Raw genomic sequence first — 26,683 nt, 5'->3', positions numbered from 1 at the left:
TTAAGGCTATACGGGGGATCTTTGTCATTATCTTGGTGTGGTACCGTGTGTCACCGATTCATGTACAGCGACCGTGCATCGACACAGAGTACTATAAGAAAAACCAGTGCACACGTGAGGGGCCGTCCATAAATGATGTCACGCAATTTTGGACGATTTTTGATCCCTCCTCTCGTCACACGGCGTCACAAAAAGTTAGACCCCCCTCTCAAATATGACGTCACAAAGCTCTGCCCCCCCAAACCATATTTACATTTTGGAAAATTAAACATGCCTAAAATCGCTTTAAACTATTGTCATTGTAGTGCGTATTTAATGTGGCGCTGCTGCACTCTGATGTTGTAGGAGAAAACATCAAAAAGTCAATTTAATTAAGTAGAACGTGTTGTCTATATTTATTTAAAGTTGCGCATTTTGATGTGACGTCACATTTCTCAAACCCCCCCTCCCTCGTCACACATCGTCACAAATGTCTGACCCCCCCCCCCCCCCAGGTGCGTGACGTCATTTATGAACGGCAACATTGACAGTACACAGTGATGTGAACCCGTCGCTCAACACTAACCCCGCCCGTTGGGTATCGTTCCAACAGTCCCGTAACAATACGCCACGGTGCAATTATGTTGTTGTTTATCTCGTTTCCACTCCCTCGTGTGTAATGTTTCTCTTTTCACGTGGATGAGCTACATCGGCCTCGATGGAACATTAACGTGCGATTCGCATGACGCGACGGTCATTCTCACGATTCGACGATGCACGTATTTTTATTTGTTGTTTATCTCGATGTATCGATGAAAATTTCCTGGTCGTGGTTATAGACACTCGGTGGATGAATCCCAAGGCCCTTGCTTGGTTCAGCAGCCAGAAAAAAGTGTCGTGGAGGCTGGAAACAAACACTGAGAGATTCAATCGCATTCTCCAGATTCGCGTAAGATGCTCCGGAAAGTAAGACGGACTTCGAACTTGTGCCCGGTGTCAAATGCAGTTGTACACATCTGGTCACACACACACACACCTACCGGAGTATAAGACGCGCCACTGAACCCATGCTTCAAACTATAATCCAGAAAAAATTGTATAAACTACCAGAAAAGCAGTAACTCCGTGTATCCCACGAGTCGAGCCAACCTTGACATCTGGAGCGGGGTGGGGTGGGGAGTAGTGAAATACTGGCCAGGTTGGGTCAGCATGAGCCACACTGCCTATCCTAAACATCAAGTGAAACGATCATTCCAGACGATGGGTTCTGTGAAGACATCATTGGCGATAAAGGGCTGTCGACCACAGCGTTGGTGTACGGTGTTTTTTTCTGTAATATTTTGCTGTCTTTTCTTGGATTTTCTGTTTGCACTTAGTCACATATTCACTTTCAGATGTTTTTTTGTTCATGTTTTTGTTTTTTGTTTGTTGCGGTTGCACCCGATTCAAGAGCCGAATGGCTCACAGGGCTATACCTAATAAATGAACTTGAATAAATTAACTTGAAATGAACTTGAACTTGACCATCAAGCTCACCGCTACTACGCTCGCGAACGCAGATTAATCACCGGTGAAAAAAAACTCCCCCCCCCCCCAAAAAAAATCCGTCTATCCTCGGGACACTCGATGGTGCTGGACACAGCACTTCGCCACGGCAATGTCGAACCCGCTGAGCCACCTTTGCGACCCCGCCAACACTACCGCAGGCCTCTGTCCTTGTCAGCAGCGCGCAAGCCCTCTCCGCTCGACTCCCACGCGATCTCGAAACCCGTCCTCCTCCGCCTCCATCCTCTGCGTCTAGGCATCGCCTTGACCTTGCTGCTGTTGCTGCTGTTGCTGCTGCTGCTGCTGTTGCTGCTGCTGTTGCTGCTGCTGCTGTTGCTGCTGCTGTTGCTGCTGTTGCTGCTGCTGCTGCTGGCCACAGTCCCCGTTGCGTCTGATTCGGCTCTTCCCCTCCGTCGGCTGAGTCTCATCCACCGATCCCGACTGTGCACGTGTCAATCTCTTCTTTCTCTTCTGCTGCTGCGGCTGCAGCTGCTTCGCCTCCTCCTCCTCCTGCCGCCCCTGTGAATCTTGCTGCTGCTGCTGCTGATTCTGATTCTGTTCCTCTGCGTCATTCGCCGCCTTCCCATGAGACTCCTCGGCCCCCTCCTCTTTGCCCTTGGCCCCCTCGCTCTCCTCGCCGCCCGCTGATCCCGGCTCGGCCGAGGGGTTTGGCTCGGGGGGGTCCCCACCATCTCCGGCGTCGTCATCCGCAGGCGCCTGAGCGGATGGGGGGGTCTCCTCGTGGGCCCCCTTCCCGCCGGGGCTTTCGCTCTCACCCTCCCCCATGCAGGTCTCCTCCACCGAATTCGTGGTGGTTCGAGAGAAGATAAGCGCCTGCCAGAGAAGGATACAGGGGGGGGGGGGGGGGGGGCAGCGATCGGTGGTGGGGTGGGTGTTTGTTTTCAAGATATTTGGGTTTCTCAAACTCGAGTTATATTTGAACCAGCTCTGGGAACTACATCCAGTTCATCAACCCGCACTGACCAGCGCGGTGAAGTATGGCCAAACACTCCCCCCCCCCCCATGACCGCCACGGCGTAAGATGAGACCTTCAATAGTGGATTTGATAGAGGGGCTGTAACATTATTATATATAAACACATTTATGAATTTCGATTTAAAGCTTCTGTGACTGCAGGGAATCATCTTCTTGGTTCTTTCGGTAAAGTCACGTAGAAGGGAAATAATAAAACAATAAAATAATTGGTGAGAATTGTATTTTATTATGTTTTATTCGTATTATTTTATTATTTCCCTTCTTCATGACTTCACATTTACAAATTACAAACTAAGTGCCTTCATCTACAAAAAATTAACCCGTAAAAACAAAGTTTTTCACTATAAATCCTTTATATGCGTAGCATCGGTTTCATTTTATTATTCATTTCTGTTTTTCTTGAGTAAGCAAGCAAGCAAGTGAAGTTAATATAAAGGATTTAAAAATGAAAGATCACCTCTTGACATGCCCCGTATATTCCCGAGGGCACTAGCGTTGACCCGTTTTACCACTTTCAAGAACCTGGCGGCTTCAATTTAACTGCTCTATAAATAGTCTCCATTGTACAGCGTGGGGGCAGGGATTTCATGCCATGTGGTTAGTCAACATTTGCGTCATCATGAAACGGGCAGCTACAGTCCTCTCGTCCTCTGGCTTGAGATGGCTGCCACCTATAGGTCAGATGATTGTCTGCCACAATTAAGCAATTGGTAATTAAATATTAAAAAACATTTCCCTAAACAGTGTAAAACTTTGGAAAAATGTTCACAAAAATTAATTGTCAAGCACAACGAGTCTGTGTGCAAAATGGCAGCTCGATTGGATCACGGGAAGTGGGATAAAAAACGACCGAAAGATTTGCACGGTCCTAAGCAAGCAAGCAAGCACGCAAGCAAGCATGCAAGTGAACTTAATATTAAGGATTTAATAAAAATACGAAGTAACGTCACGGAGAGAACGCGAACATTCAAGAACGCGAACATTCAAGTCCGCCAGCTGCGCCGCAAAGCCTACGGGCAGCAGCAGCAGCTGCAGCTGCACGAGTCACGTGGGGAGCGGACTGAGAGGCGCGCCAGACACAAGAGAACGCGACGCTACATTTGTATTCGTGTTGATAGAAATCCCTTTGTACTCGTTAAAATGTTTTCATTACGGGGTTTGCTCGTGAGGTTAACGTTGCGTGTTTACGTGGAAAGTGATTTTTTTTTACTGAACAGCGCCACACAGTGGAACGAGGTGGAAAATCGACTCGCTACTGACTCATTTCTCAGCACGCTCGACTCCCCTCCACGCACTCTCCTGCCTCTCCCTTCTCATCTCACTCTACTCCCCTCCACGCACTCTCCTACCTCTCCCCTCTCATTTCACTCTACTCCCCTCCACGCACTCTCCTATCTCTCCCCTCTCATTTCACTCTACTCCCCTCCACGCACTCTCCTATCTCTCCCCTCTCATGTCACTCTACTCCCCTCCACGCACTCTCCTACCTCTCCCCTCTCATCTCACTCTCCTCCCCTACACGCACTCTCCTACCTCTCCCCTCTCATCTCACTCTCCTCCCCTACACGCACTCTCCTACCTCCCCTCTCTCATCTCACTCTACTCCCCTCCACGCACACTCCTGCCTCTCCCCTCTCATCTCACTCTACTCCCCTCCACGCACTCTCCTGCCTCTCCCCTCTCATCTCACTCTACTCCCCTCCACGCACTCTCCTACCTCTTCCCTCTCATCTCACTCTACTCCCCTCCACGCACTCTCCTACCTCTCCCCTCTCATCTCACTCTCCTCCCCTACACGCACTCTCCTACCTCTCCCCTCTCATCTCACTCTCCTCCCCTACACGCACTCTCCTACCTCCCCTCTCTCATCTCACTCTACTCCCCTCCACGCACACTCCTGCCTCTCCCCTCTCATCTCACTCTACTCCCCTCCACGCACTCTCCTGCCTCTCCCCTCTCATCTCACTCTACTCCCCTCCACGCACTCTCCTACCTCTTCCCTCTCATCTCACTCTACTCCCCTCCACGCACTCTCCTGCCTCTCCCCTCTCATCTCACTCTACTCCCCTACACGCACTCTCCTACCTCTCCCCTCTCATCTCACTCTACTCCCCTACACGCACTCTCCTACCTCTCCCCCCTCATCTCACTCTACTCCCCTCCACGCACTCTCCTACCTCTCCCCTCTCATCTCACTCTACTCCCCTACACGCACTCTCCTACCTCTCCCCCCTCATCTCACTCTACTCCCCTACACGCACTCTCCTACCTCTCCCCCCTCATCTCACTCTACTCCCCTCCACGCACTCTCCTACCTCTCCCCTTTTATCTAACTCTACTCCCCTCTATGCACTCCCCTATCTCTCCCCTCTCATCTCACTCCCCTCCACGCACTCTCATGCCCCTCCCGTCTCATCTGACTTCCCTCCCCTTCACCTACTCTCATACCTTGTCGAAGGCCAATCTCGTGTCGTAACATCTCGTGACGTGAGACGCGTTTGTCGACTTTCTGTTCATTTAAGGAGTTGGCAACCCAAGACAGTGGGGGGGTGGGGGGGGCTAATTTGGGGAGACCACCCACATTCCCTCCGACGGTCTCTCTCTTTCGATGTCCTAAACACCTCGCTCAATTCTGGAAACGTATACTGACTCTCATCTCATCTATTGCACCTTCAATAGTGCCGTTTGTTGCTGGTCACTCGGCGCATTTGGGCATTCCGGGGCCCACGCTTCAGCAACTGGGGACTAGGGCTGCCACAGATTAAACCCGGACATACTTCTCACTCAGCCTAGTCCCACCAAACCTCTGCCGTGTCCTGTAATTATGTGGTTCAACACAAGACGGGCGGTGCCAGATCTCACTACGAATCAACTGCTGCTGCTTCCAGCCGGACACAGAAGCCAATTCCTGGACTTGTTGGGTTGCGTGTGCTCTCTCTCCCACGTGGTCGCGTGGATTTTTCTCCGGGTGCTGCGCTTCATACCTCTACATTTAGAATCATCACACGTCCAGACAGTAGTTGGTTGCTGCTAGAAATGTCCACGTGATAAGCCGCTTCGTTGAGCTGTCATTTGTGGCCAGGTCGCTTCTGAAAAAGAGCTATACAGCTCAGTGGACATGACCTGGTCAAATAAACGAGTTTAGTTGAGGAGGTGTGACGATCTTATTGTTTCTTTCGGTAAAGTCACGTAGAATGTAAATAATAAAATAATAAAAATAAAACATAATAAAATAATTCTCACGACGTTTCGGCCACAACGAAAGTAGCCGTCCTCAGGTGGAGAACAGGTCGAGGAGACAGGTCGAGGAGACAGACCTGTTCTTCACCTGAGGACGGCTGCTTGCATTGTGGCCGAAACGTCGTGAGAATTATTTTATTATGTTTTATTTTTATTATTTTATTATTTACATTCTGCGTGACTTTACCGAAAGAACCAAGAAGATGAATCCCTGCAGTCACGAAAGCTTTAAATCGAAGGTGTGACGATGTTTGCGAGGTGTTCGTTCAGGACATCGGCATTGTTCCACACTGTTCGCCAGCGTTCTTCCAGATCTGGGAGAGATTCTTAGGATGGTGACAACAGCATTGTCGAGGTCTTGGCTGATGATGGGTATTGAGATGGTCGTCGTTGGCAAGAAGACGCGTCAGCTCCCTGGCTGCTGGCCTGCCCACTGTAATGAGTTCATAGTTTAATAGTTTATAATCCAACACAAGACCAGTGGCGCCAGATTTCGATATAAACAACTGCTTTTGCTGCTGCGAGCCGCACAGATAAGCCAATTTCCATTGTTCTGATTTAACACTAAACTTTTTTACTTTTAGATTTTCGTGACTGCAAGGATCCTTACTTTTTGGGTTTTTCGGTAAAGTTACGTAGGTAAAAAATAAAATAAATTAAAATGAAAACAACGAAATTAAATCACGACGTTTCGGAAGCAACGCAAGCCTCCGTCTTCAGGTGGAATCACGGTTCTCTAAACAGCTCTCTTTATTCACTACAGCAATTTTGCTGTGGCAGTTCCACCTGAAGACGGAGGCTTGTGTTGCTTCCGAAACGTCGTGATTTAATTTAGTTGTTTTCATTGTAATTTATTATATTTTTTACCTACGTGACTTTACCGATAAAACCAAAAAGTACTAAACTTTTTATGTATTCATCTTCTTGGTTCTTTCGGTAAAGTCACGTAGAAGGGAAATAATCAAATAATAAAAATCATAAATTTATTTTATTTTATTTGTATTATTTCCCTTCTACGTGACTTTACCGAAAGAACCAAGAAGATGCATCCCTGCAGTCACGAAAACTTTAAATCGAAATTTGTATGTATTTACCTTGTTAGGCCCAATTATCTACATAGCTATATTCTCAGGTTTTTTCGGTAAAGTCACGTAGGTAAAAACATTAAAATTAATGAAAGTAAAATAAAACAAAACAAAATAAAATTCACGACGTTTCGGAGGCAACACAAGTCTCCGTCATCAGGTGGGACCGTCACAGCCGAATTAGCTGCATCAAGTGAAGCAATGATTCAAGATGTAATCCCTTATAACCAAGTTGAAGGGAGGTGGAGAGGGGGGAGAGCTTATCAGGCTGTGGTAGCCAATGAATGGAAACGTATCGGGAGGGAGGAGGAGCGGTGATCAAAGGCTGCACGCAGTGCTCAACACAATGAATGGAGACGTGTCGGGACGGAGGGCGAGCGGCGATCAAAGACTGCACGCAGTGCTCAACACAATGAATGGAGACGCGCCGGGACGGAGGGCGAGCGGTGATCAAAGACATCACGTAGTGCTCAACACAATGAATGGAAACGTGGCGAGCGGTGATCAAAGAACAATGAAGAGATTACTGTTAAACACTGTGGATGTTAACACTCGGTGAAGTAAATTAAAATAGTGCCTGTCAGATAAGATGGTCCAAAAAGTGTAATTAAGTCTTTTTTGCGTGGTTAATAACATCTTTCCAGTGATTACTGAGTTTGTACCCATCATCACGGTTGAAATTATGTCTGTGTTTGTATATTTGTATGGCTTCGTGTACAAACCTTTGATGGTAGCCCGGAGGTTTGCAGAGAACCTTGGTCTCGGAAAAGACAATTTCATGAGAGCCCGCCGAGTTGTAGCAATGATCGGCAACGGCCGAAGAATCAGTTCTGCCGTGTTTCAGATCTGACTTGTGCTCGCGGACACGATCAGCAACATGACGTTTTGTTTCTCCAATGTAGCAATCACCACAAATGCAACTCAATTTGTAGACTCCAGGATACTGTAAGTCAGGAACGACATCCTTCACAGATGGAATCAGATCACGGATTTTATGCACTGTACTGAATCGGACTTGGATCTTATGTTTGTTTAGAATTTTGGAGATCTTTTTGGTCACGCCTGCTATGTATGGTAACGTGATAGTTTTGGTCAGAGTTTCATGTGGTTGTTTCTGTGTGGTGGGAGAGACAGCTTGGCGGATAGTGCGGTCAGAGTATCCGTTCATCCTGAGGGCCCGATGTACATGTCTTAATTCATCAGTCAGGTGGTGTTGGTCAGAAATGCCATGGGCTCTGTGGTATAACGTTTTGATGAGAGAATTCTTTTGAGATGGGTGGTGGTGGGAATCCGGTTTCAAGTAGGAATTTGTGTGGGTGGCTTTCCTGTAGACAGAATGTCCCAAGGATCCGTCAAGCCTCCTCTTAAACAGAATATCCAAGAATGGTAGTTTACCGTCTTTCTCCACTTCCATGGTGAATCTGATAGATGGGTGTCTAGAATTGATGTGGTCCAAGAAGTGGTTCAATGCTGGGAGGCCATGTGGCCAGATGACGAAAGTGTCATCCACATATCTCTTCCACAGGGAAGGACGCAGGGTGGATGTCTGGATGGCGTCTGATTCAAACTTTTCCATGAACATGTTGGCTATAACTGGTGACAAGGGGGAGCCCATAGGGGTACCCTCATTCTGTTTGTAGAAGGTGCCATTCCAGGTAAAATAGGTGTTGGTGAGGCAATGCCTAACCAGCGCAGGTACATCAGAATTCAATCCATGTTGGACTAAGTCCTCAATTATTGTTAGGGTGTCCGGTACTGGGACTTTGGTAAACAAAGATACTACATCAAAGCTGACGAGGATGTCATCAGGAGATAGTACCATGTCCTTAACCATAGAGACTAATTGGGTTGAGTTGAGTACTGCCGAAGAGGTCTTGCCTGTGAAGGGGAGCAGAGTATCTGATAGAAAACGGGCTAGTTTGTACGTCGGAGAGTTTATCGTCGACACAATGGGTCGTAGCGGGGTGCCTTCTTTATGGATTTTGGGAAGACCATAGAGTCTGGGAGGTCTTGCCGCCGATGGTTTTAGAGAGGGACGTTTGCTTGGTTCGATTAGGGAAGTCGAACTCGTGATGATACTGTTGGTTTTTGTCGTTAGGCTTTTAGTGGGATCGTTTTTAATTTTGGAGTAACTCCCATCATTAAGCAGGTCCAGGATTTTGTTGTTGTATGAATCTTTATCCATGATGACCGTGGCATTGCCCTTGTCTGCCGAGAGGATGACTATATCATCTCTCTTTTTTAAATTCGCGACGATAAACTCTCCGACGTACAAACTAGCCCGTTTTCTATCAGATACTCTGCTCCCCTTCACAGGCAAGACCTCTTCGGCAGTACTCAACTCAACCCAATTAGTCTCTATGGTTAAGGACATGGTACTATCTCCTGATGACATCCTCGTCAGCTTTGATGTAGTATCTTTGTTTACCAAAGTCCCAGTACCGGACACCCTAACAATAATTGAGGACTTAGTCCAACATGGATTGAATTCTGATGTACCTGCGCTGGTTAGGCATTGCCTCACCAACACCTATTTTACCTGGAATGGCACCTTCTACAAACAGAATGAGGGTACCCCTATGGGCTCCCCCTTGTCACCAGTTATAGCCAACATGTTCATGGAAAAGTTTGAATCAGACGCCATCCAGACATCCACCCTGCGTCCTTCCCTGTGGAAGAGATATGTGGATGACACTTTCGTCATCTGGCCACATGGCCTCCCAGCATTGAACCACTTCTTGGACCACATCAATTCTAGACACCCATCTATCAGATTCACCATGGAAGTGGAGAAAGACGGTAAACTACCATTCTTGGATATTCTGTTTAAGAGGAGGCTTGACGGATCCGTGGGACATTCTGTCTACAGGAAAGCCACCCACACAAATTCCTACTTGAAACCGGATTCCCACCACCACCCATCTCAAAAGAATTCTCTCATCAAAACGTTATACCACAGAGCCCATGGCATTTCTGACCAACACCACCTGACTGATGAATTAAGACATGTACATCGGGCCCTCAGGATGAACGGATACTCTGACCGCACTATCCGCCAAGCTGTCTCTCCCACCACACAGAAACAACCACATGAAACTCTGACCAAAACTATCACGTTACCATACATAGCAGGCGTGACCAAAAAGATCTCCAAAATTCTAAACAAACATAAGATCCAAGTCCGATTCAGTACAGTGCATAAACTCCGTGATCTGATTCCATCTGTGAAGGATGTCGTTCCTGACTTACAGTATCCTGGAGTCTACAAATTGAGTTGCATTTGTGGTGATTGCTACATTGGAGAAACAAAACGTCATGTTGCTGATCGTGTCCGCGAGCACAAGTCAGATCTGAAACACGGCAGAACTGATTCTTCGGCCGTTGCCGATCATTGCTACAACTCGGCGGGCTCTCATGAAATTGTCTTTTCCGAGACCAAGGTTCTCTGCAAACCTCCGGGCTATCATCAAAGGTTTGTACACGAAGCCATACAAATATACAAACACAGACATAATTTCAACCGTGATGATGGGTACAAACTCAGTAATCACTGGAAAGATGTTATTAACCACGCAAAAAAGACTTAATTACACTTTTTGGACCATCTTATCTGACAGGCACTATTTTAATTTACTTCACCGAGTGTTAACATCCACAGTGTTTAACAGTAATCTCTTCATTGTTCTTTGATCACCGCTCGCCACGTTTCCATTCATTGTGTTGAGCACTACGTGATGTCTTTGATCACCGCTCGCCCTCCGTCCCGGCGCGTCTCCATTCATTGTGTTGAGCACTGCGTGCAGTCTTTGATCGCCGCTCGCCCTCCGTCCCGACACGTCTCCATTCATTGTGTTGAGCACTGCGTGCAGTCTTTGATCACCGCTCCTCCTCCCTCCCGATACGTTTCCATTCATTGGCTACCACAGCCTGATAAGCTCTCCCCCCTCTCCACCTCCCTTCAACTTGGTTATAAGGGATTACATCTTGAATCATTGCTTCACTTGATGCAGCTAATTCGGCTGTGACGGTCCCACCTGATGACGGAGACTTGTGTTGCCTCCGAAACGTCGTGAATTTTATTTTGTTTTGTTTTATTTTACTTTCATTAATTTTAATGTTTTTACCTACGTGACTTTACCGAAAAAACCTGAGAATATGAATCATTGCAGTCACGAAAGCTTCAAATCTAGAATTATCTACATAGCTCTTTTTTCAAAAGCGACCTGGCCTCAAAGAAGAAAAATCCACACGACCACTGGGACAAAAGCACGCACACTCCAAATATACAGCGGGCGTCAGTCTCGGTGTCGAACCCACGATCTCCTGCGTATACCAGCCGAGTGAGTTAACAGGTGAAACTCGGACAGGTGGCAACCGCCGCAAACGTGGAACCTTGAGTGCGGCTGCTTGGAGCGAGGTGTCTGGGCAGGCCGCAGAGAGCGAGGTCGGCATGGGGACGCTGCGGCAGAGGCTCTCGGGGTGAGTAGCCCTCCAGTAGGACTCGAGGAACTCGGCCAAGTACTCGCTCGCCTCGCTCAGCTGGTTCTGATCGAGCACCACGTCGAACGTGCTCTGCGGAAGCAAGCGGCGGCGGCGATGGGTGTTCCCGTTAGATGAGTCGCAGGAACGACTCAAATCGTTGGTGGGGCGTGCGCGATGTGACGGATGCTGGACTTGGTGTATGCTGTCTACGTGGGGGGTGGGGGGGTGTGCTATGTTGGTGTGAGCTATGTGGACGTATGCTACGTGGGTGCTTGTGTTGGTGTGTGATGATGTGTGCTGTGTGGGTGTGTGATGGTGTGTGTTGTGTGGGTGTGTGAGTGTGATGGTGTGTGCTGTGTGGGTGTGTGATGGTGTGTGATGGTGTGTGTGCTGTGTGTGTGTGTGATGGTGTGTGCTGTGTGTGCTGTGTGTGGGTGCTGTGTGGGTGTGTGATGGTGTGTGTGATGTTGTATGATGGTGTGTGCTGTGTGGGTGTGTGATGGTGTGTGATGGTGTGTGCTGTGTGGGTGTGTGATGGTGTGTGATGGTGTGTGCTGTGTGGGTGTGTGATGGTGTGTGCTGTGTGGGTGTGTGATGGTGTGTGATGGTGTGTGCTGTGTGGGTGTGTGATGGTGTGTGTGTTTATGTTGTATGATGGTGTGTGCTGTGTGGGTGTGTGATGGTGTGTGCTGTGTGGGTGTGTGATGGTGTGTGATGGTGTGTGCTGTGTGTTGGTGTGTGATGGTGTGTGATGTGTGGGTGTGTGATGGTGTGTGATGGTGTGTGATGGTGTGTGCTGTGTGGGTGTGTGATGGTGTGTGCTGTGTTGGTGTGTGATGGTGTGTGCTGTGTAGGTGTGTGATGGTGTGTGATGGTGTGTGCTGTGTGTGCTGTGTGTGTGTGCTGTGTGGGTGTGTGATGGTGTGTGTGTGATGTTGTATGATGGTGTGTGCTGTGTGGGTGTGTGATGGTGTGTGCTGTGTGGGTGTGTGATGGTGTGTGATGGTGTGTGCTGTGTGGGTGTGTGTTGTGTGTGTGTTGTGTGGGTGTGTGATGGTATGTGCTGTGTGGGTGTGTGATGGTGTGTGCTGTGTGGGTGTGTGATGGTGTGTGATGGTGTGTGCTGTGTGGGTGTGTGTTGTGTGTGTGTTGTGTGGGTGTGTGATGGTGTGTGCTGTGTGGGTGTGTGATGGTGTGTGATGGTGTGTGATGGTGTGTGCTGTGTGGGTGTGTGATGGTGTGTGCTGTGTGGGTGTGTGATGGTGTGTGCTGTGTGGGTGTGTGATGGTGTGTGATGGTGTGTGCTGTGATGGTGTGTGTTGTGTGTGTGTTGTGTGGGTGTGTGATGGTATGTGCTGTGTGGGTGTGTGATGGTGTGTGCTGTGTGGGTGTGTGATGGTGTGTGCTGTGTGTGTGTGTGCTGTGTGATGGAGTGTGATGGTGTCTGCTGTGTGATGCACGCTACGCCCATGACGTGCGCTCACTGTCGGACACTGGGACAGCTTCTCTGCGGCCACGAGCTGCACGGCAAGGTGTTTCCTCTGCGACTTCCCTTGCGCCTTGATGAGCCTCGTGAGAACCTGCGGTCCACACAGATGGGTTCACGCAGCCCCTCGCAGCGGCCCTTCCTGCAGCCGCTGCTCTGACACGGCTCGCGGCCGCATGAGGCCTGCCGGACACTTTTTAACTGACCTGCCAGCAATATTGATCCGACGCTGCAAACCTCTCAGCCGCATAAAACAAAAACAACTTTTAAACTATTTTTTTTATTGTTCTGGGTAATGTCCATTGAGCTATGTAGTTCTTTTTCAGAAGTGACCTGGCCACAAATGATAACTCAACGAAGTGGCTTGTCATATGGGCATTTATATCAGCCAAATACTCTGAGCGCACGTTTCTAAACCTGGAGAAAATCCACGCCACCACGGGGAGAGAGACAAGCAAACTCCAAATATATAGCAGGCGTATTTAACATCCGGCCACCGTGGCACATTCATCGGGTACTAGAATGAAATATTTTTGACTTACCAATAACACGGCGTTTCTGATTTTAGACGCTTTTGTATTATACATCTTTACGAGCTGTAACCATTGTGAATTTAATTATATTGACAATCAACAAACGTGTAAAATCTTGACTTAAGGCTTTCGTGACTGCAGCAATTCATATTCTTTGGGTCTTTCGGCAAAGTCAAAGTAACAAAATAACAGAAAACTATGACGTTTCGATCGCAACACAGGCGGTCGTCATCATCTACGTGACTTTACCGAAAGACCCAAATAATTAAAACACACGTGTCAGTTGAGTATCAAAATTGTTTAATTTACGCCATCGTGTCATGGGACGGTGCACCGTTGAGATGTCTCGCGGATCTTACGGAGCCACTTCTAAGATCCCTTCGAGTGACCTCTGGTCCGCACACAGTCGGGGGCAGAAGCTTCCCCGCTGCTTTGCCTCCGAGAGCCACGCGCATCGCATGACAGTCAGACCGATTTTTACAATTCTGAGATCTGGACTTCATTCAAATGAACTTCGGAACCCAATCGAACGCCTTGGTTTTATGCACAGTCATTGGCGGCCGAAACCTGGATTCAAACCCAGGCTTTCAGCGGTGCCTGCTCAGAGCTCTGACCTCTGACCTCTGGACAGGGCCGGCCAAAGGAGGGGTGCGAGTCCTGTGGTAACTCACACTGTGTGGGGCCCACCGACGCCTTCAAACTAAACCGGGAGTATTACATCTGACGCCGTGACCTCGAAGCACGGGGCCCCTCAAAGCGCGGGGCACGGGACGGTCGACCCCGACTCGCCGTGTACCCTAGGGACGCCTCTGCCTCTGAGCCACCTCTGCCAACCCCTCCCCCAAATCCTGCGCATTCAGCCACTTCTGGAACCACAAGGACCGCGAAGTGAATCCGTGACGGCGTCACCATTGGGGAGGAGATCTTGATGTAGACGATGAGGGGCGCAATGTTGGTGTGCGCCAGCTGCGTGGGGTGGTTGATGGTGTCCGCGTCCAGCACCACGAACTGCAAGGTGCGCGCCAGCTCGAAGATTCGCTCCACCTCGCCCTGCACCTCCGCTTCGGTGCCAACGCGCGGGTGGGTAGGTGGGTGGGGGGGGAGAGCGGAGAGGATGGTGGGCGGGGCAGTGTCGTCACAAAGTTTGTCAGCTCGAAGCAGAGGTCGCAAACAGGTTTTGATTCCTTACCCGTACCCGGCCGTACCAGGGTCGCAAACAGGTACCCGTACCCGGCCGGGTACAGGTAGGGTACGGGTATCGGGTTACCCGTACCCTACCCGACACCCGGCCGGGTACAGGTACGGTACGGGTATCGGATACCCGATTGCGACCTCTGGGATGAAGCCATGTTGCAGGCGCGGGTGGGTTGATTCTAGGAACTTTAATTGTGAGAAGAGACAAGACGTTGGGAAATGAGTGACTAACGGTTACTCACCAGTGACTCACGGCCTACCCGTACCCGGCCGCACCAGGGTCGCAAACGGGTACCCGTACCCGCCGGGTACGGGGATATGTGGGGGGGGGGGGGCATGTGGGGTGTGTCCGCACCGATGTGGGGGGTTGTCGGGTTTGTAGCGCAGTCAACTACCCGCTACCTGCCGCTGCCCACACTTCCTCCCACTCACACAGACGCGGGAGTGTTTCACGGTGGGACTTACCCAGCACATCTTTTGTGACGCAGCCGCAGACAGCCAGTGGCACGACACGGTCACACACACACACGCACGCACACACGCACAGAAGTTAGCACAAACATCGCCTCTTAATTCTAGATTTGAAGCTTTCGTGACTGCAAGGATTCATACTCTTAGTTCTTTCGGTAAAGTCACGTAGGTAAAAAATGAAATTAAAATGAATAAAAATAAAACAAAATAAAAATCACTTATTTATCATTCATTTTATTGTTATTAATTTTAATTCCATTTTTTACCTACGTGACTTTACCGAAAGAACTAATAGTATCGCCTCTTAATATTAGTATTCATTACTTGTCCTTGTAAGGCCACGGTGTTATTGACGACCGTGTTGAAGTTAAAGCAGCACCAATCCGCGTGTTCAATGGGAGCAAGGTGACAGCTGCTGTTTATGTCTCTGATCATAATCCAGAACTCAGAGCCGTCTTGCGGGACGCCGCGGTGGCTAGGAGATGTTAACTACCTCGCCTGGTATACAGGAGGTCATGGGTTCGATCTCGAACCTGACGGCTGCTGCATATTTGGAGTGTGCGCGTTCCTCCCTGTGGTCACGTGATTTTTTCCGCCGGGTCCTCCGGTATTTCCCTCCACATTTTGAAGCACGTGTTTAAGTATTTGGCTGCTATACATTTCCACGTGATAAGCCACTTCGTCGAGCTGTCATTTGTGATAGCCAGGTCGCTTCTGAAAACGAGCTATACAGCTCAATTGTCCTTACCTGGTAAAATATAAAATTGTCCAAAAAATTGTAGTAGATGCGTTAAATTGGAAGGGCGCTCAATACATTGTGTGGTTCCAAGGCTGTGGAACGACCTCCCGATTGCCATAAGGGAAGCTGCTCCTGTAGTCTGTGGACGTTTAAACGGTTGCTGAAGACCCATCTTTTCGGTCTGTCACAGTTTCCTCCGGGTCGATCTGTCTGTGCACTTGACACCACTATTTGACGGTCGGGGAGTGGGGTTGATAATCGGTTGTTGTTGTTGTTGTTTTAAGTCGAAGTATTGCGCTGTGTAAAATGTTCATTGCTTTTGACGTAATGTAATCAACCAGGTAGAGTGTTGACTGTAATGTTATCCGACTCTCTGTTGTATTACATTACATTTCTAAGTATACTAGATTTGTGTTTCTATTTCATTTATACCTGATGATGATTGCTTGTGTTGCAATCGAAACGTCGTATGCTAGTATTTAATTTATTATTTTATCTTTATACGTGATTTTACCGAAAGAACCAAAGAGTAATGTTAGGTACGTTTTTTTTTTTAAAGCGTCCATCCGCCGAAGCTCTCTATGACAATTGGATCGTGAAAGGCGCTTTACGAAAATCATGTTTCGATTGATCCACTGATCAGGTCCGAGGGGGCGGGGTATCCGGGGGGGGGTGGGGGTGGTGAGTTCTGGATGGAGCAAGGCTTGAGATCGGCTACAGCCACACTCTTACGCTGGAGCGCCACCCCCGTGCCCGGCTTGGCGTTGGAGCGCTCCACCAGCATGGCGTGCTTGTTCGGGTTGCTCATCACCGAGCGCTTCGCCAGGGAGATGTCGGCGGTCACGCGCGTGATGTTGATCCTGCCAGCGGCGGCACAAGCGGAGGCGCACGCACGCACGCATCACAGCTGGAGGTACAAGTTTCTGCATGCGTGTGGGGCGGGGGAGCGGTAGTGTAGTTGATGGCGTGCTACGCTACGAAACCCGGCGACCCGAGTTCGATTCCCGCTCACGGTTACCAACACCAGTGACGATTATCTGAGCCTCTCCGAGGGTGAACATCAGCAGTGGGGAGACAAAGGCGGCCGGGTGTGGTGTTGGCCACCCCACGTCCGTGTTTGCCGCGCCGGCCTTTATAGACGGATCTTTGTTTTTGGTGTTGTTCGTGTCTCATCTCCCCCACGTGTTTCGCTGCCCTGACCCCGCTCCCCCAATCTAGCCGAATGTAAAGTGCCATGCAGATGCTATACACATATTAAAGTTGTTATTTTGTTGTTGTTTATATGACCATCTCCTTAATTCAGTTTGCAACTCACGTCGGCAGCCCGCGACGCACAGCCGCGGTGTGTAGCCACAAGATAAGAGCTGGGGTTCTCGTTTTTTAACACTTTTCTACAATTAAATTTACAAAACTACATCAGTGGATGTAACAACGTCGCGCAGACGAGTGGAGCTGACCTTCCGTCAAACCTGCGCTTCAGGAAGTCGAAGAGTGCTTTCTGCATCATATCCGTCACCTGCACGGAGAGACAAATTCGAACTCGGCAATTTACCCGTAAACACACATGCACGTACACCTGTAAAAACATATGTACACCCCCATGTACGCACACCTGTACACGCATTGGTATTCACATCAGTACCGTAGCATAATTCCCGCGGGAGTAGAATTCCCTTCTAAATGACCACAGGAAGAAACTCGCCTCGACGTTTGTCCCCATCTCAGACGCGACCGCTGCTCTGCTTGCTCCAATGGTCGCATCTCGAGGCGACAATATCAAGTCACGGTGGTGCGACGATTGGTCGAGGTGGGGCTGCGTTATTTGATTTGTCTCGCACGGTCGCGCCCAGAGGCGATTGTATATCGCGGCTCCTCTGGCCTAATCGCATCATCGTGACGCTCACGGTCTCGAACATTTAACGCTGCATGGGGCGCTCCGTCTTCGCATAATGCGGCCACTACGGCTCCATAGAAACTTTTTTGGATTACATAAATGTGGGGCGTAAATGTACGATTTTTTGTAAAAAATGTTTAACCGCGTTTTAAATAAGCGTTTTTTTTACACTGTGGTGGTTTTCAAGACAGCCCCAACTTGTAGCTTTGGACACTAAGGGGGGGGGGGGCAAGGCACCCCCTGCGCTCACGCTAGCACGCCTACCTTTACGCACACACACATGTACGCACACGTGTGCACACACCTGTACACCCGCTGGTGTGCACATCAGTACGTTGCCAAATTCCCGCGGAAGCATCATTTCCCCTTCCAAACGAACGCCGCGGGAAAGAAACCCGCGTCGACGTCTATCCCCCCCCCCATCTCGGCCCTGACCGCTCTGCGTCACTGCCCGCGTCACTGGCCACGTCACCGCCCGCGTCACCGCCCGCGTCACAGAGGTCGCGCCTATTGACGGCGGACCAACAACCCACCTGGTAGCCCTTGAGCGACGGCCCCACGAACACCACGGGCCGCATGGACGGCACCACGTCGTAGGCCAGCTGTCCCTCGAGCTGTCGGCCGCGGTGACGGGGGCAAGCGAAGGGGTTGGATGGGTGGGTGGGGGGGGTTACGCGTGGGAACGCAACACACACAGGTTGCCATCCCCAGAAAAAAAATAAAGATGCAGCACCCGGCACACCACGTTCAGTATACGTCTCGCTATGGCTGTACCCACTCGACACGTGCAGCCGACTTTAGACGACAAGAGACACGGAAAATATTGAGAGAAATGAATCCCTGATCATCACCACCCTCATCATTATCATCATCCCTTTGCCAATCCACTGCCGGATGAGGGCTTGCCAACACCGCGGCGGGAGCGGAGGTTGGCGCTGCCGGTACGGGCCGCGTTCGGGCCGTGGTGCTGCACGCTGCTTACCAGCTTCTGCTTGTGCTTCACTGCGCTTGTGCGAGCAGGGAGAGAGGAGAGAGAGGACAGGGTCAGGGAGAGACGAGGGGACGCGGTCGGCGACAGGCGAGTTGAATCGACAGAGTTTGTGAAACTGGGTTCTCTAGAGCAGCGAGTCGATGGCCCTAGCCGCTGCTAGCGTTGTGCAAGAGATCGTACTTGTTTGTGCAGCTGCTTGTGATTCACTGTTGTTCGGTCTGCGCTGGGTTCTCTCGGCAAAGAGACGCTCGGTCCCCACGGGCGCTCACCAGATTATAAACACGCACGGAGAGGCGCCTCTCTCGTGCGGGGTGATGCGCTGCTTTCTGACGAAGTTCAAAATGGGGCAGAGGTCGCAAACGGGTTTTGATTCCTTACCCGTACCCGGCCGCACCAGGGTCGCAAATGGGTACCCGTACCCATACCCGGCCGGATACGAGTACCCGTTCCCTACCCGTACCCGTACGCTACCCGAAATGAGTGACAAACGGCTACTCACCAGTGACTCACATCCTACCCGTACCCGTACCCGGCCGCACCAGGGTCGCAAACGGCAATCCGTACCCGTACCCGGCTGGGTACGGGTAGCCGGGTATCGGGTAGGGTACGGGTATCGGGTACCCGGTTGCGACCTCTGGAATGGGGGCATGTCTTCGCCTCGCGACAACTTGACACCAATCGTACAAGACGTAGACAAACATTGTTTGAACGAAAGAAAACTCAATGTCAAGTTCAACAGCACCGAGGACTCACTGTGGAAGGGTAGGGGGCGTGCGGGCTCTCCGGAAGCGCCAGCAGATCTGTGTGGGGGGTGCGGCGTGGGGGGGGGGGCACAGGGAGTTGTGAAGGGATGGGGGGCAGTGGGTAGGGGAGGGTTGAGATGGACCACAGAGCCATCTCAATGTTTGAGTGGGGAGATATGCAGAGACGTGGAAGAGGCTGGAACGAAGAGACATGGAGAGAGAGAGAGATATGGAGACACACGGGCAGACACATTTACACACGGAGAGGAGAGTTGGACGTGGTGATCGTCCACCACTCAGTGGGGAAGGGAGACACAGCAACACAAAGAGAGAAGTTCAACACATTCTTGATTTGAAGCTTTCGTGACTGCAATGATTCATACTCTTAGGTTATTTCGGTAAAGTCACGTAGTCAACGTTTTTGGGTTTAGATCGCGTTATTTATAAATGTGTCACATTTATAAATAACGCGATCTAAACCCAAAAACGTTGATTATGAATAATATTGGTCGCGAAAGCCTACGTGTTAAAGTCATGTAGGTAAAATATAGAAATAAAAATAATAAATCACGACGTTTCGGAGGCAACACAAGTCTCCGTCATCAGGTGGGACCGTCACAGCTAGATTTACTGTAACTATTATTTTTATTATTATTTATTTTTACCTACGTGACTTTACCGAAAAAAACCTAAGAGTATAAGGTCAACACACACACGTACAGGTGACGTGTGACTCACATGCGCGTCGATGGCATGATGGCATGAAGCATCGGGCAGGTGGTGGTGATGCTGAGGGCTGTTACTGGTGTCAGTGATGGAGCTGCGCTTGATGATGACGATGATGACGATGATCAGTGACGGACTAGGACGCAAAATCGGCCCAGGCATTTGTAAAGACACCGGCCGAAATTGCCATGCGATCTCACTGGCCCATTTGGGTTGGGTCCAAAAAACAAATGGGCCAGTGAGGAAGAATCTTTCGGGCTGCCGAATATGGGGACTTAATGTCCACCGAGAGCGTAAATAAGCAATGAAGCGTACACATTAGAGGTCATTATATATATATATATTTGACTCTGATCACACTTGCAATTTTCCTATATAGACCGGCCCACCGGCCCTCGGAATGGACCGACCCAAAGTTCGTTTTCCTGGCCTGCCCTATAACCAGTCCGGGCCTGATGATGATGATGATGATCGCTGACGATGATGATGATCGCTGACCCAGGGTAGAGGCGCGCGTGCCGGGCTCGCTGCTCCTGCTCCAGGTTGATCTGCGCGAGTTTGCCGGGGCTCGGGATGAAGCCCAGCTCGCTATCCTCCCGCACCATGCGGCCGATCCACCAATCGTGAGTGTACTTCTGCATCGCGACGGACAGCGAAGAACAACGACAGCATTGGCAACTTCGGCAGCATCATCATCATCATGAAGACGATCGCGCGCTTTCAGATGCGCTTCTGCGGCCATCTGGAACGCTCTTCCTTCCAATATTAGGAAGACACTGGAGCTATATACTTTCAAATCTAGATTGAAAGTACATTTCTTCAGAACTGCTTTTTTGTCTTTAGTTTATCGTCCTCCCTCGCACCTCCGATTAGCACTGTTGGCTACGTACGGTGTGAAAGAAGTTTAACATACATAGTCATCAATTGCGTGCACGTCCATCATCCCCTGCAGTGTAATCATACAAATAATATTATCATCATCACGGATGGAGAGGTGAATGGCTGGATGGGTGAATGGGTGGACGCATGGGTAGATGGATAAAATAGTCCAATGGATAGTTGAGTGGATGGATGGGTGGATGGATAGCTGGTTGGGTGTAATGGTGGGTAGGTGTATTGGTAGACGGATGAGTGGACGGATGGATACGTGGGTGGGTTGACGGATGGATACGTGGATGGATGGATGGGTGGATGAATGGGTGTCGAGATGAGCGAATCGGTGAATGGATGGAAAAGTTTAAATATTGGTGGAAGGATGGACAGGGAGATAGGGGAAGGCACGAATGGGATAAGATCTTCTAGGTGAACGGATCGATGAATGGATGGGTTGGCGGGTGGATAGATCGACGAAAGCTGGGTGCCGCGTCTCGCCTCTGTGACGTGCAGGAAGTCCTGCGGCTCGAAGGAGACCGCGTGTCCTGGTGCGGGGACGTCTTCCACGATGGCGCCATAAAAACTCAGGTTCGTGCGCACGGAGAACGCGATCGGCTTTTCCTACCCCATGTGCGAACACACGTACACACACATACACAAGACAAATACCACCCGTATAACGTTCAACAGACTATTGGGGCAAGTGCTGTTCGCGGGCACCTATGAAAGCCGACACGGCACACAGGGATCCCTATGGCCCTGGCCGCGTGACCTTGACCGTAACCTCCCTCCCCCCTACCACCACCCACATGACCCTCCCCACCACTCTGGGACCCACCCTGGCGTTGTTGAGCTGGACGTGAGCGTAGCGCTCCTCCTCTTCCTGCTGGGTCGATCTGTCCTTGCACTTGGCGAGCTCCAGCAGCAGCGCCTGGCGGCCGCTGTACGAGTCCACGGACGCCTGCGCGCAGACAACGAGCGCCTCAATCCAACGCACTCAGTCCACGAACACATTGACACGCGTGGCTGTGTGAGTGGACGATGAAAACGTCGCGAGCGACGCCCATCAATGCTCTCACGTGGCCTTCTAACATGCATGTAGTCGATCGTTTAGAGTGGTTTGCTGCCGTGCATTATTCACGTGATGAGCCACTTCGTCGAGTTATCATTTGTGGCCTGGTCGCTTCTGAGAAAAATGAGTTGATACAGCAGTTTGGCTTTATCTTGTACGATAAAAAAGTTTAGTTTAATTTTTTTCCTATTTTTTTAAGTGAATTGTTTACCTTTCCTATACTTTGCACTCCCATCGTGTTTTTGTACTGTTTGTTGTTGCCACGTTCTGACCTGCCCCTACTGGACATCTGCGAAAACGAGCTTAATCGCCCATCGGATTCCTCCTGCCTAAATGCATTCTTTAATTCTGTACATTGAAAAGAAAAGCGCCTTCACGCAAGGCGCTTGGTATAGTTTACAAAACGTGTGACACAGAATGGAATGATGGAGATGGAGAGTGGCGTGCCACGAGTAGTGAGGCATGAGTAACAGCAGCGATGGAGGGGAACTTGCGGATCACGGATGGGCTATATGGGAGGGACGGGAAGGAGTAGAGGGGCGAGGGACGGGGAGAGAATGCGCGATAGAGAAGAAGTGAGGCTTTGAGAGAGCAACTGAATGGAGACTGCTTATTGTACGAGGGGATGGCCATCATATAGACGTTCAGTGTTTAACAAACGTCAGACAAATTTTGACTTAAAACTTTCGTGACTGCGGGAATTCATGTCTTTGGTTCTTTCGGTAAAGTCACGTAGATAGGATTTTTTTTAAAGAATTAAAGCTTTTATTACATTCAATTTATGATTGAAATTGTATGAATTTTTTATTTATTTATATTTTCATTGTTTTGTTTTCTATCTACGTGACTTTACCGAAATAATCAATAATACGTCGGACAAATGTTAACCCCCTAAACAGAATGAGTAACAACTAAGGGCCACCGCCCGAAACGTCGTCGATTACATTGTTTTCCTCTACAGGCAGTTCCAACGAGTCATCTACGCGTGCTTGGTGTACCCGCTGGCTAACGCATCAGCAGCAGCAGCGTCGCCGAATCACGAAATTAAATGTATCGCCAGAGGTGACTAACGCCTCTGCAGCTGGGGCGCATGCGCAGCACCACCTCGCGGTGACGGGAGGCAATTGAAGGGACCTCATGTCGGTTCCACGACGTCGCTTTCAGGAGCCGTTCTGGGGCACGTGGTCGTGCACTGCTCACTGGGAGGCAGGGCCGTCCAGAGAGGGGGTGCGGGGCCCAGGGCAAGTCACGCTGTGTGGGTCTCTCGACGCTTCCAAACTAAACTGAAAGTATTTACACTATGAGACATCTCCTTTACAAGTGGCAAAATATAGTAATAGGTTTTTACCCTTTCAACTGGTACAAAAACTGACACCTTTATACGCCTTTTGGCGTCATCTGGTCCAACACCAATGGAGACTAGGCTCTAAGAAAAGCTGTCTCGGGTGTGGACTAATCAACTTCAAGGACAGTGCATATCATTATCATTATCAGAGTTGTTTCTTTTTCGACTTAAAGCTTTCGTGACTGCAGGGATTAATCTTCTTTACCGAAAGAAAGAACCAAGAAGAGTTGTTTCTTTTTGTTTGCATTTTGACTGCTTGTGTTGTGGTTATTGCAAACATGATGCCTTGTATAAAGGTGTCAGTTTTTGTACCAGTTGAAAGGGTAAAATCCTATTACTACTACTACTAACTGAAAGTATTACATCTGACACCGTGATGTCGAAGCGCAAGCCCCTCCCACCTCCCCCCCCTCCCCCCAAAGCGCGGGGCCCGGGGCAATTGCCCCGATTCGGCTCTGCTGGGAGGTTTGTGAATGGAAATGCGTGTTGTCTTATGACCACGTGACACGCCGATAACAAAAGTGGACGGTAAATGAGACGGAATAAAAAAAAAAGACATCTTGAAAATCACAAAATGATTCAACTCGACCGGGTTCCCTGCAAGCGGCTGTGTTAACACGGGCAACACCCTAAGGCAGGGGTGGGGAACGTCCGGCTCGCGGGCCGTAAAGGCTCGCAAAATCAATTGGCAGTTCCAGCCATCACATTAGAGGTGAGTTAATTAAATGTTTCACCAAATATAATAGGCTAATCTTTAAGTTGATAATTTTGTATGGCCCGCGAATGATGTTATAAATGTCCAAATGGCCCTTGGCAGAAAAAAGGTTCCCCACTCCTGCCCTAAGGCCTCACATGACACGGTAGATGATGACGACGCATCGATTAATTGATCAACGTCGTCCGTGGGAATGCGCACTCGTGCTAACCCGGGTTATGAGTGTTGCGTGATTATAAATGTACAGTACTTACTTGTTATTACCTCCATATTAGGTATGTATGTTTGGTTAATTTCTTTCGCGACCGTATGCAGTCGATCGTGCTAATCGGAGGTGCGGGGAAGGACAACAAACTAACCACAAAAAGTAGTTCTGAAGAAATGAGTTTTTTGTCAATCTCCAGTGGATTCCTAACATTGGAAGGAAGAGCGTTCCAGACGGCCGCATGTGGCTCCGTGTTTGCTTCTCTCTCACCTCACGTCGCCCACCTGTTGTCCACACCTCACTGTCTTCACTACATATCTGTCTCGCCTGTATCTCTCTCCTGTCATCTCACCTCATATTTATCTTTCATTTACACCTTTCATCTCACGACATTTCTGTCAAAGAAATGTCTCTCATCTCACGACATCTCGACCTCTTCTCTGTATCGCCTACACCATCTCACAACGAGTTATTCAATTGAAATTTGCCCGCCCCCCCACCGCCCCCCCCCACCGCCCCCCCACCGCCCCCCCCACCGCCCCCCACCGCCCCCCCACCGCCCTCCCCACGTAGAAGGGAAATAATAAAATAATAAAAATAAAACATAATATAATAAAATAATTCTCACGACGTTTCGGCCACAACGCAAGCAGCCGTCCTCAGGTGAAGAACAGGTCTGAGGACGGCTGCTTGCGTTGTGGCCGAAACGTCGTGAGAATTTTTTTTTATTATATTTTATTTTTTATATTTTATTATTTCCCTTCTACGTGACTTTACGAAAGAACCAACAAAATGTGATGTTGTCAGTATGAACCAATCAGGTGCGAAGACACGAGGCGGGCGGGCGTGGTTAATGTAGGCACATAAATTACAATAGATACCTATAACATTTTATTTACGTGAAAAACCTTACCTCTTGGCTGTGTCGGATGGTGGCTGGTTTCACCGACGCATTTATACTCCGCGATCTAACCCCTCGGTCGCGAGAGCCCAACCGCTACTTAGACACCTCCGCGTTACGCTGTAAAATCGCTCTGACGACGCCACCGAGGGAGTCCCCTGGCTCCACGCACGTGAGCGCAGGAGGCGCGCGGGCCCTTGCGTGTACCTGCGCGTGCAGCTCTGTAGAACCAGGTGGCATGGCGCGCTGCTCAGACATGCACGCGGCCACCCCGCAGCGACGCTCTTCAACCTCGTGACGAGAACAAAGTCCCTCGATGCTCCAGCTACACCAGGAGGCGTGCGGCGAGAGGGACGGACGGACAGATCGACCGCTGTCTCTTCCCTTCCTCCTGCTGTCCAACGTGGCCTGGATTTGCGTGGCCGCTGATGATGGAGTGGTGGTGCTGGTGATGGTGGTGGTAGAGGGCGAGGATGGTGATGGGGGGTGGTGAGTGTGTGGCTGAGGGCACGGGGCTGGGTGGTTTGCCCGTTCTAATCTCTCCTAAGCTGCTGATGATGTTACAGTTGCTGCTCCACACGGCCGCAGGATGTCACCGCTCATTAGGTTGACATGCACAATCCCTTTCCTATTGCTCCCGTGGAAGATTACGCGGTGGGGCGGGGTGGGGGGCAACTCTGTAAGGACCCGATTTGCGTTGGGACAACCACAGCAACTCGACGAGAACGCATCGTCACCTTCATCATGATAGCAAGATTTTTTATTTGTAAATTCTTGGTATCATTAAATTAATTCGCGGACCAATGTGCATAAAAAAGACATCTATACGAGATGAGGTGTGAAACATTTCGTGATGTTTGTACATGATCGATTAACAGATACTTTCTGTGTTAAAGACATTACAGTACAGGGGACTAGCGGTCACAGGGGGTAATGACAGCGGAATTAGCAAAGGAAGAGACTTGGGGCCACAAGGGGTAATGGACAGACAGGGGAACGACCTGGGGTCTACGAGAAGGATCGAGAATAGGGGCTGCGGCCATGTGATAGAAGGGAGCAGGTGCGGATCATGGACCGAGGGCCATCGAGAAGCTTCTAGAGAAGGGTCGTTGGAGTCGGGGTCTTCGCCTGTCAAGTGAACGAGTGTTAACATCCCCAGCGTTTAACAGTACTCTCTTTATTGTCAGCCAACACTGGTATAAACATGGGCATTTTCGTTCTCTTCTATCATGTGCACCAACAGGTGCTTGTGCACAGGCATGTCCACGTACACGTTGCACCCCGTGCTCTCTTTCAGCCCCGCCCCCCCTTCCAATACGTTCCATTCATTGGCTACCACATTCTGATAAGCTCCCCCCACTCTCCTCCCCCTTAACTTGTATTTAAGAGCTTTCATCTTGAATCCCTGCCTCACTTGATGCAGCAAATCTGGCTGTGACGGTCCCACCTGATGACGGAGACTTGTGTT

At 49.7% G+C, this 26,683-nt stretch overlaps 1 protein-coding gene across 1 annotated transcript; it reads right to left on the bottom strand.

Moving 5' to 3' along the window:
- Nucleotides 1–1,590: 1,590 nt before the first annotated feature.
- On the bottom strand, nt 1,591–25,473 carry LOC144723164 (voltage-dependent L-type calcium channel subunit beta-3-like). Its single transcript, XM_078601716.1, has 12 exons — nt 25,423–25,473; nt 21,816–21,938; nt 21,476–21,598; nt 20,618–20,739; nt 20,472–20,498; nt 18,178–18,304; nt 17,208–17,266; nt 16,483–16,610; nt 14,256–14,407; nt 12,812–12,907; nt 11,238–11,417; nt 1,591–2,358 (listed from the first exon to the last, which is right to left on the bottom strand). Exons 1-12 carry the CDS (start codon nt 25,471–25,473, stop codon nt 1,777–1,779), a joined length of 1,770 nt encoding a protein of 589 aa, XP_078457842.1. The 3' UTR covers nt 1,591–1,776.
- Nucleotides 25,474–26,683: the final 1,210 nt, after the last annotated feature.

Source organism: Lampetra planeri, chromosome 1 (assembly GCF_965212315.1).
Source record: "Lampetra planeri chromosome 1, kcLamPlan1.2.h2, whole genome shotgun sequence".
Lineage (NCBI taxonomy): Eukaryota > Metazoa > Chordata > Hyperoartia > Petromyzontiformes > Petromyzontidae > Lampetra > Lampetra planeri.
The sequence above is the reverse complement of the archived record's forward strand: the minus strand, read 5'-3'. Positions and strand labels throughout refer to the sequence as shown.

Excerpts from the sequence above, each read along its gene's own strand:
- LOC144723164 (XM_078601716.1), bottom strand. The coding sequence starts at position 25,473 with ATGTCTGAGCAGCGCGCCATGCCACCTGGTTCTACAGAGCTGCACGCG. Across the intron at positions 20,740-21,475 it reads ACTTCCTGCACGTCACAGAG|AAGTACACTCACGATTGGTG; the intron begins GCGAGACGCGGC and ends GTCGCGATGCAG. Across the intron at positions 11,418-12,811 it reads AGCTGTCCCAGTGTCCGACA|AGCACGTTCGACGTGGTGCT; the intron begins GTGAGCGCACGT and ends TTGCTTCCGCAG.